We start from the raw sequence: 9,515 nt of genomic DNA, 5'->3' as shown, positions 1-9,515 counted from the left end.
GGCGCAGCGCGGCCTCGGCGCGCGGCCATAGAGAGGCGCAGGCGGCGGCTAGAGCGCCGCTTCCGCCCCGCCGGTCCTCCTTCCCGACATGGCGCAGTCGGTTAACATCACGGAGCTGAACCTGCCGCAGCTAGAGATGCTCAAGAACCAGCTGGACCAGGTGCGGACGGGCGGCCGAGACGCCCCACGGCCGCCCCGCGTGCGTCCTGCCCTCGCGTCCCCGAGGAGACGCCGCCCCCCGTCCCAGCCCCGTGGACCCCGGCGGCGCCTCTCTCTCTCTCTCTCTCTCTCTCTCTCTCTCCAGCCCCCACTTCACCGCGTCTCCCGTCCTCCGTAGGAAGTGGAGTTCCTGTCCACGTCCATCGCGCAGCTCAAGGTGGTGCAGACCAAGTACGTGGAAGCCAAGGACTGTCTGCACGTGCTCAACAAGAACAACGAGGGTACGGGGTAGGCGCGCGGCGAGCCGGCCCCTCCCGTCCCGGCCCCTCCCCAGACGCGACGAGACAGCCGTCTTCTCCGCCCCGTGCCCCGCTGGGAGCCCTCTAGGGTCGGCTGTCCAGGCCTGGAATGTGCCGGACATTCCTCCGCTGTTGTCCCCGTTTCTGTTCTTAATTCTCTCTTACCGCCCCTGCCGCATCGGAACGCTCTGTAACGTCTTCACCTTCCCCAGATGTTTGTCTTAATTGCTTTCACAGGGAAAGAACTACTCGTCCCACTGACGAGCTCTGTATCCTTTCCACAGAAACTGCTATATCCTGCTAGCTCTCTCCTTTTGTCTCTCCTCCCTCTCCTGGAAAGAAAGAAAGAAAGAAAGAAAAGAAAAAAAAAGGATGGGATTCATTTTTGATTACTGCAGAGCGTCCCCATAATTCTGAGAACACGCACTATACACTGTTTGTACCTCTCCTAACCTGGGGTTGGCAACCAGCTAATGCCTTGCGAGCACCAAAGCATATGCAGAATCAAGGTGCGATTATTTCCTTTTGCTGTTTGAGAGTGTCCTCTAATACGAAGGCGAAACAGGTGGGCTTACGCTTCTACTAATGACTTAGAAGACATAAACGATGGAAGAATTGCAGGGTACAGAAACAAAGAAGGTTGGCTCTATTTATGAATCCTCAGTTTTGGCTTAACTGTAGCTCTTATTTCTAAATTCTTATTACCAAGAAACCTGGATTGTGGCTGCCTGTTGGGTGTTTTCCTTGAATGAGTAAGGTAGGGCAGTAGGGCATCTGTAAGCTATAGTTGGAGAACAGACAGGCTAAAAAAGAAATAGAGAAGTAGTGTAGTAGGAGCCGGCCGGCTAAATAGCATTTAATCCATTAGGAATTAGCTAGTGATTTCACGATTGGGGCTGTTGATGAAAGTGAGGCCAGCTTTTTATCACTCTTACTATACATCAGTAGGAAAATATCGTTGTGTCTAGTTCTTCTGGAGGAAGTATTGGGAGGAACTGTAAGAACTGCTTGGAGGACGGGAGATGGGATCAGGGCAAGAGAGTGTTGTAGCATATGCCATTTTCTCCATAAGGAACCGACTTCTCTGTTCCTTCCCATTCGGAATGTATAGGTATAGTTCTAAGGCCTCCAGATTCTTCAGTCCTTGTGGCTTGTAACTTTTTAGAAAAGAAGGCCAAGCAGGCTAGCTGACGGGCAGTCGTGACACTCCTGCTGGGCTAGTTTTCCCTTAATCCTTGCTTCTTAGATGTATGTCCCTGGGAAGCTACATGATGTGGAACATGTGCTCATCGATGTGGGAACAGGCTACTATGTAGAAAAGGTGAGTGGAAATAACCACATGGATACCCCTCTGAGCAGGGAAAGGAAGTTTAGGGGAAGACCTAGAGTGCAACATGGGGTCTCCTCTTAGCCCTTCATTCACCTCTGACTTTGCAGACAGCGGAGGATGCCAAGGACTTTTTCAAGAGGAAGATAGACTTTCTTACGAAGCAAATGGAGAAAATCCAACCAGCTCTGCAGGAGAAGCATGCCATGAAACAGGGTAAGGTTGGCCTGGGGCACCTCTTCACCCTTTCTACCATGATAAAGGGCATGGATTCCAGTGTGAACTGGGGGTGTCCCCTTTGCTAGATTAAAACCATGTCTTTCCCTTTGGTGTCTAGATGTGATCTCTAGATTCTTTGCATTGCATACCCACTATCTGTAGATTGCACAGTTGGGTGCTTGAGAAATTTAGAGGAAGGAAATCATATCTTTGTTCTTGGGTGTTCCTATTTAATGGGGATGGAATGAAGGAGATGATACGTGTAAATGAATAGACAGGAAGGAAATACAGCCCTATTAACTAGCCATTACAATGCTGGCTACACATTAGAATAACCCAGGAAGTTTAAAAAGGAAGCCCATGTCCAATCCAAACCAATTAAATCAACCTAGGAAGGGGGGATGGGGAATTCTAGAGGATCGGTGTTTTTTTAAAAAACTCCCCAGGTAATTCTGTTACAGTCAGGATTGAGAACCATTGTTCTAAAGGTGAACATCTTATCCATGGTTATGTTTGACTCTTTTAATACTGTATTTGTTCATTTTTATGTCCCACTGGTTACCATGTTTACTGACACATTGTAGAGTGTGAATTTGTTTGTGTGAGTATGTCCCACAGTGGATCACTGTTAAAAGTGGGTATTTTTTTTTTTTTTTTTTTTTTTTTAAGATTTTGTTTACTTATTCATGAGACAGAGAGGCAGAGACACAGGCAGAGGAAGAAGCAGGCTCCATGCAGGGAGCCTGATGTGGGACTCGATCCTGGGTCTCCAGGATCACACTCTGGGCTGAAGACGGTGCTAAACCACTGAGCCACTCGGGCTGCCCAGTTTTTGGTGTTTTTAAAGATTTATTTATTTAACAGGTGCCTGGGTGGCTCAGTTGGTTAAACATCTGCTTTCAGCCCAGGTCATGAATCCAGGGTTCTGGGATCAAGCCTTGTGTTGGGCTCCCTGCTCTGTGGGGAGTCTTCTTCTCCCTCTGCTGGTCCCCCATCCCACTCATGTCTGAGCTTTCTGTGTCACATAAAATATTCTTAAAAAAAAAAAATGTTTTTGAGAGAGTGCATTGGGGAGAGGGGGAAGGTAGAGTCTTAAGCCGACTCCACACTGAGCACAGAGACAGGCAGGGGGGCTCCTCTCAGGACCGTGAGATCAGGACCTGAGCCCAAACCAGGGGTACCACACTTAACCGACTGCACGCCCCAGGCACTCCTCAGTGTTTTATTAACTGTTTAACTTTTTCTCACGGTTCCTAACTCTGGGTTCTCCACTTAAGCTCCAGACCAGGATCTGACTCCTCTTTCCCTCCCCCACAGCTGTCATGGAGATGATGAGCCAGAAGATTCAGCAGCTCACAGCCCTGGGGGCAACTCAGGCGACGGCCAAGGCCTGAAAGCTCGGTTCAGAAACGGTTCAGAAACGGGCCAAGTGCTCCTGCGGCGGGAGCTGGGACCTTGTGGGCGTGGCTTCCCGGGGCCCAGGACGGGAGGGGCTTGCTTCGTGCTAATAAACGTGCCCGCGGGGCCCAATGTTGGTGTCGGTGCTTTCCGCGGAGGCTGGAGGTGCGCGGGGGGCGGGGCGGAGGTGCTGCGGCCCCGCCCGGCACTGAGCGTCTCGAGGCGGGGGGGCGGGGCCTGATGGGCGGGCCCGTTGCCGTGGGAACGGCCTCCGGCGGAAGTGCGGCTGCGCGGGCGCCTCCCCTTCCGGGCCGTGACCCGCGGGCCCCGGAGGCCGCATGGGCCGCGGCTTCCCGCGCGCTCTCCTCCCGCGGCTGCTGCGGCCGCCGCCCCCCGCGCGGCCCGGACCCCGGATGCTCCGCGCGGAGCCCGTCCCGCCGCCCAAGCGACCCCGCGGCGGCCTCATGGCGCCGGCCCGAATCGGGACGCACGACGGCACCTTCCACTGCGACGAGGCGCTGGCGTGCGCGCTGCTGCGCCTCCTGCCCGAGTACCGGGTACGGCCGGGTCGCGCCCCCGCCCCGCCCCGCCCCCGGGCTCCGCCTGCGCGACCCTGGCCGCCCCCTCACCTCCTGTGCCCCGCAGGATGCGGAGATTGTGCGGACCCGGGACCCCGAGAAACTGGCAGCTTGTGACGTCGTGGTAGACGTGGGTGGCGAGTACGACCCTCAGAGGCACCGGTACGACCATCACCAGAGGTCAGTGCCCGGCGCCCTCGCTCTGACCTCGACTCCGGCGGCCCGAGGGCCCCGAGGGAGCCGAGACCCCCGTCAGGTCAGCGCTTCACTGTGCTCCGACCCGGGAGCGCGTCCTGTCCGGGGGGGCCTCCCGCCCTCCCTCCGGCCCCCAGCGCATCGCGCTCCCGCAGTGAGTCACCCTACCTGCTCCTCCGTCTTCTTTTTTCTTTTTAATTTTATTTATTCATGAGAGACAGAGGCAGCGACGCAGGCCGAGGGAGAAGCAGGCTCCATGCGGGGAGCCCGACGCGGGACTCGATCCCAGGTCCCCGGGGTCCCACCCTGGGCCGACGGAAGGCAGGTGCTCAACCGCTGGGCCCCCCGGGCCGCCCATTCCTCCTCCTTTTCAAAGGAACTTGAGCCTTTCCAGTGTGCAGGTTCACAGCAGCACCCGTCTGCCCCAGGCCTTATACTTCCTAAAACTCTGCCCACGCCCTCCCATCTGGAAATCAAAGGACTGGGGCAGCCCCGGTGGCTCCGCGGTTTAGCGCCGCCTTCGGCCCAGGGCGGGACCCCGGGGACCTGGGATCGAGTCCCGCTTCGGCTCCCCGCATGGAGCCTGCTTCTCCCTCGGCCTGGGTCTCTGGTTCTCTCTCTGTGTCTCTGTATCTCTGATGAATAAATAAGTAAAATCTTTGGGGGGAAAAAAAAATCAAAGGACTGAGTAAAAAACCCTCCCTCATACACCACATTGCTTATAGTGGTGATCTCTGAGAGATTGACGATTTTATTCGTAGGTATTTCTGTCCCTCTTTGTTAAGCATACATATTACATTCATAAATTCATAAATAATATGGAGGGGGAATCCTGGCATTTATAACCTCATCGCTTACCCTCCCTTCTCAGCCTTTTTTCAGAAGAGCTGACCCTGGTTGCACATCCCTTCCACTTCATTCAGTTCATCCATTTAGCTGGTCCTGTCCCAGTCTTTCCCTTGGAAATGCTTATGAAAAGGTTATGCTTATGAAAATGCCTTATGAAAATAAATCACACATTTATTAACACATTTTTAGGTGGGTTCTTTCTTTCTTTTCTTTTTTTCTTTTTCTTTTTTTTTTTTTTTTTTTTTATGGAGAGAAAGTGCACACAAGCCCAGGGAGGGGCAGAGGGAGAGAGAGACTCTTAAGCAGGGTCTGTACCTGGTGGAGACCCTGAGGCCAGGGCTCAGTCTCGAAACTCAGATCATGACCTGAGTCGTGAAGAGTTGGCGCTTAACCGACTGAGCCACCAGGCACCCCAACGCTTTTGGAATATAAAGCATGTAATGAACACCCAACGGCCAATCTCCCAACCTAAGCTCTAGAAGGTTACCGTTATATTCGCACCAGTACGCAGGCACTTCTTCCCTGTCCCATGTCCCGACCTCCCCAGAAGTAGGCCGTGTCCTTAATTCTGTGTTCATCATACCCCCGTTTACTGTGTAGTTTAGCACATCTGTTTCTCTCAGTAGTTTAGTTTTGCTTTTTGGATTTTTACCTGGGGGTTTATTCTGTATTCATTTTTATGCCTTATGAATGTTTTATAGATGTTTTTATATACTCAGTAATAAAAAGCACAAAAAAATAAGCTCTAGGTGATTCTGATGGACGGGTATTTAGAAATTACGGCTGTAGCTTCTGCTTCCCTAAGATCTGTCATATCAGTAGAATTCAGGTGTGTCTACCTTTCTCACCCCTGCCAGCACTGCAGGTGGTCTGCATTTCCGCATGCTGCCTGGCACAGCGCTCTACCCTGAGCTTGTCCGCTCAAGTTCTCAGGTTCCCTACTCCCAGACTCTTCTATATGGTGGACGAGGCCTGCCATGATCTGGCCCTTGCTTACCCTTCTAGCTTTGCTTTTTTTTTTTTTTTTGCCACTCGTCACACCCAAGCTGCCTCTCTTGCAGTTCCGTGTAGAGACCTGTCTCAGCCATCATACATGTTGGTCCCTCTGCCTGCGATGCCTTTTCTCCTTCGCCTTTTGTCTGGCCGGCGAACACCTAATTCATCTTTTAGGAATGACCTGAAGTCGCTCTTCTCACCCCACCCCCATTGCCTTGTTTATAACCTACCAAGAGCATTAGCCTGGTGGTGTGCCTGCGTGTCTGCCGGTAGTAGGTGAACTTGAAGGCAGGGACATGGTCTCAGGGTTTGCTCTATCCCTGATGTGTAAAACATGAAGCCTGGCGTGTAGAGAGCAGTGAATTCACCATTGTCAAATGAAAGCATGAACAGACTCCAAGCTGAGGTCCGTGTTGATCCCCATGGAGAAGCTGAAGCTCCCGCACCCAGGCGCTCTCCTCCCGACTCCTGAGCGTTCTCCAGCCCCGCCCCCTCGTGCCTATACACACACACACACACACACACACACACACAGTTGTGGGTTCACTGGGGCAGCTCGGCCTCAGCCCTGCCTCCCTGTGCTCCTCAGATCTTTCACAGAGACCATGAGCTCCTTGTCTCCTGGGAAGCGGTGGCAGACCAAGCTGAGCAGTGCGGGACTCGTCTATCTGCACTTCGGGCACAAGCTGCTGGCCCAGTTGCTGGGCACCAGCGAAGAGGACAGCATGGTGGGCACCATCTATGACAAGGTGGGGACCCAAAGACAGAGATGACCCGTAAAAGCATCTCCAGCAGCTGGGAGTGGCACTCAGCAGGACTGGGCCTCAGGTCAGGACTCCTGGCCCAGAGCTGGCCCAGCACCGTCTCCCTCAGTCAGGCTTGCCTTTTTCACCTCTGAGAAGGTGAGGTAGTTTAGGGAAGGGCTTTGAAAACCATAAAGCAGTGTTTCGCGGTCCTTTTCTTGATCGGCCATCATAAAAAATGATTGTTCAACAGCTTGGTAATAGAGGAGGCAGCTGGTTTTGGGAAGCACCTGGCTTGAGGTTCTGGCTCCCTCCTGAAGGTGAGGGGGGCAGATCTTGGACCCCTGCATCGGAAGTTGAGCTGGAGAGGATTTGATTATGAAAGTATCGTCAGGATCCCCCGGCATCTCCTTTGCAAGCAGCTCCACACGCTTCTGCTACAGGAAAGGGAATAGGGCTAGTGGCCCCGGCACGCAGATCCGTGATTCTAAGGACGCCGACTTGCCCCCACTCCCGTGAAGTTCACAGGTCAAGCTTCAGATTCCGTCAGTGCTGCTTTTGCAGAGGTCGTTGAGTTCAGTTCTGTTGTAGCTCACCTGTCCTCTGCCTCCTGTGACACAGCATTTGTACGATCTGAAGAGGTGAAGAAATGTGAACTATAGGGTCAGAGTTTGGGGAATACTATGGTTTTTAGACCGCCTCGGTCAATTTTCTCTTATGCTGAGGGGCTTCTAAGCCGGGGGAGTAGATTACCCCAAGTTCTAACTAAGCATCAGGTTGGGGTCCAGACCAAGAGATGCTGGGCAGGAAGCAGTCTTTCTCCGCTCTCCCGAGGAGCGCTTTCCCGCATACCGCAGCCGTGCTGCCGTTACAGGCCTACACGCAGGGCCGTTCTGCTTCAAGCACTGAAACACTGATGTGCCGTGTCCTTTCTGCCCCCAGACTCCTGAGGCACTGTCCTACTATTTCTGTGGCCTTGGGAGATGCAGCCCCGGCTCCCACCATGTGGCACATCACAGGCTGCCCTGGGACCGCATCCCGGCTCCTAGGTCTCAGCCAGCACTCCCTCTCCCACCTGACTCGAGTTCGGCCAGACTCTTGTGGACCTCATTTACCAGGTCACTGAATAGCCTGCTCAGCCCACCTGGAGCTTTACCGTGTCCTGGCCACGGGGATCCACGCCCAGAGCCTCTCCTGGAACTTGAGACCTTCCTAGTTCCGAAGTCAGCAGCCCCCTCCTCACACGTGCTGGCCTTGACTTAGGCTTTGCGCGGTTGTGGAGGGGGCACTGGACTAGAAGTCAGGCCATCTGACCGAAAGCCGCTGACCTCCCCAGTTCCCCCTTTCTTCATCCGGCGAACGTTGAGAGACCCTCACAGGGTTGTTGCAGACTGGTGGGTGCGCCCATCCTTTGAAGTCTATAAAACTTGATGCAAATGGTAGGTGCCCTGGAGCATTTTCTCCTGCTGCTGCCTTAGATGTACGAGAACTTCGTGGAGGAGGTGGATGCGGTGGACAATGGGATCTCCCAGTGGGAAGAGGGAGAGCCTAGATACGTGCTGACGACCACCCTGAGTGCCCGGGTCGCGAGACTTAACCCCACCTGGAACCAGCCCAACCAAGACACCGAGGTAAGGGGAGCCCCGGGGGCAGAGACCACGAGGCACGCGAGTACTTTGGGGGAGGAAATGAGTGGTCGCCTCCTCCAGTCCTAGCCACGCCGGAAGTTGGGGCCAGCACCATGGTTCTGATCCCGATTCCCAGGCCGGGTTCCAACGCGCCATGGACCTAGTTCGAGAGGAGTTTCTGCAGAGAGTAGACTTCTATCAGCACAGCTGGCTGCCCGCCCGGGCCTTGGTACAGGAGGCCCTGGCCCAGCGATTCCAGGTACAGGCCCGGGGCAGGCCCTGGGGTTCGTGGCTTAGTGACCCTGGCAGGCTGCCGGCCAGTGGGGCTCCCACTTCCAGCCTGACCTTCCAGCCATGCCTCCCTTCCAGGTGGACCCAAGTGGAGAGATCGTGGAACTGGCAAAAGGTGGATGCCCCTGGAAGGAGCACCTCTACCACCTGGAATCTGGGCTCTCTCCCCCGGTGACTGTCGCCTTTGTTATCTACACTGACCAGGCCGGACAGTGGCGGGTACAGTGTGTGCCCAAGGAGCCCCATTCGTTCCAGAGCCGGTAAGGTCCTAGAGGACCACCTGCAGGCCTCAGGCCTGTCCCACCTTATCTGAGGGGGCCACAAGCCTTGGCCCCTGCCATGCTTCCCCCCACCCCCAGGGCCTCCACTTGCTCCCACCACCTTCCTCTTCTCACTTGTAGGCTGCCCCTGCCAGAGCCATGGCGGGGTCTTCGGGACGAGGCCCTGGACCAGGTCAGTGGGATTCCTGGCTGCGTCTTTGTCCACACCAGCGGCTTCATTGGTGGCCACCGCACCCGAGAAGGTGCCCTGAGCATGGCCCGTGCCACCTTGGCCCAGCGCCCAGCACCTCAGCCTCCCACAAATCCCCCCTTAGCCCAATAAAATATCATCTGTGTCATACTGATCAAGTCCTTGCCCCATTATTGCCCTGTATCATTTGGGGAATTGCCAAAACTTGGGAAAAGTGAAATATCTATTATATGCCAAAGCCTATGGTAGGTGTTTTCTGCTTTGCTTTCCAAATCATCTGAAAACGACCCAGTTCGTAGAGTTAAATAACTTGCCCAAAATCATAAAAAGCAACAAAGCCATCTTAACCCAAAATCCACACT

General features: G+C 54.4%; 2 protein-coding genes across 2 annotated transcripts; both read left to right on the top strand.

Moving 5' to 3' along the window:
- The first annotated feature begins 1 nt into the window (after position 1).
- PFDN5 (prefoldin subunit 5) lies at positions 2 to 3,534 on the top strand. Its single transcript, XM_077869879.1, has 6 exons — positions 2 to 160; positions 338 to 440; positions 696 to 727; positions 1,705 to 1,779; positions 1,896 to 2,001; positions 3,322 to 3,534. The coding sequence occupies exons 1-6, from the start codon at positions 89 to 91 to the stop codon at positions 3,396 to 3,398; spliced, it is 465 nt and encodes a 154-aa protein (XP_077726005.1). The 5' UTR covers positions 2 to 88; the 3' UTR covers positions 3,399 to 3,534.
- A 191-nt stretch (positions 3,535 to 3,725) lies between these two features.
- Positions 3,726 to 9,311, top strand: MYG1 (MYG1 exonuclease). The gene is made up of 7 exons (XM_077869878.1): positions 3,726 to 3,959; positions 4,048 to 4,160; positions 6,610 to 6,769; positions 8,242 to 8,394; positions 8,528 to 8,650; positions 8,761 to 8,942; positions 9,084 to 9,311. Exons 1-7 carry the CDS (start codon positions 3,741 to 3,743, stop codon positions 9,283 to 9,285), a joined length of 1,152 nt encoding a protein of 383 aa, XP_077726004.1. The 5' UTR covers positions 3,726 to 3,740; the 3' UTR covers positions 9,286 to 9,311.
- The last annotated feature ends 204 nt before the right edge of the window (positions 9,312 to 9,515 follow it).

This window comes from Canis aureus, chromosome 25 (assembly GCF_053574225.1).
Source record: "Canis aureus isolate CA01 chromosome 25, VMU_Caureus_v.1.0, whole genome shotgun sequence".
Lineage (NCBI taxonomy): Eukaryota > Metazoa > Chordata > Mammalia > Carnivora > Canidae > Canis > Canis aureus.
The sequence above is the reverse complement of the archived record's forward strand: the minus strand, read 5'-3'. Positions and strand labels throughout refer to the sequence as shown.

What these genes read in the sequence shown, in the direction of transcription:
- MYG1 (XM_077869878.1), top strand. Translation starts at nt 3,741, where the DNA reads ATGGGCCGCGGCTTCCCGCGCGCTCTCCTCCCGCGGCTGCTGCGGCCG. An exon ending in CGGTACGACCATCACCAGAG is followed by an intron (nt 4,161 to 6,609) that starts GTCAGTGCCCGG and finishes TGTGCTCCTCAG; the next exon opens with ATCTTTCACAGAGACCATGA. An exon ending in CCCCATTCGTTCCAGAGCCG is followed by an intron (nt 8,943 to 9,083) that starts GTAAGGTCCTAG and finishes TCTCACTTGTAG; the next exon opens with GCTGCCCCTGCCAGAGCCAT.
- PFDN5 (XM_077869879.1), top strand. Translation starts at nt 89, where the DNA reads ATGGCGCAGTCGGTTAACATCACGGAGCTGAACCTGCCGCAGCTAGAG. An exon ending in GCTCAACAAGAACAACGAGG is followed by an intron (nt 441 to 695) that starts GTACGGGGTAGG and finishes TTGCTTTCACAG; the next exon opens with GGAAAGAACTACTCGTCCCA. An exon ending in TCGTCCCACTGACGAGCTCT is followed by an intron (nt 728 to 1,704) that starts GTATCCTTTCCA and finishes CTTGCTTCTTAG; the next exon opens with ATGTATGTCCCTGGGAAGCT.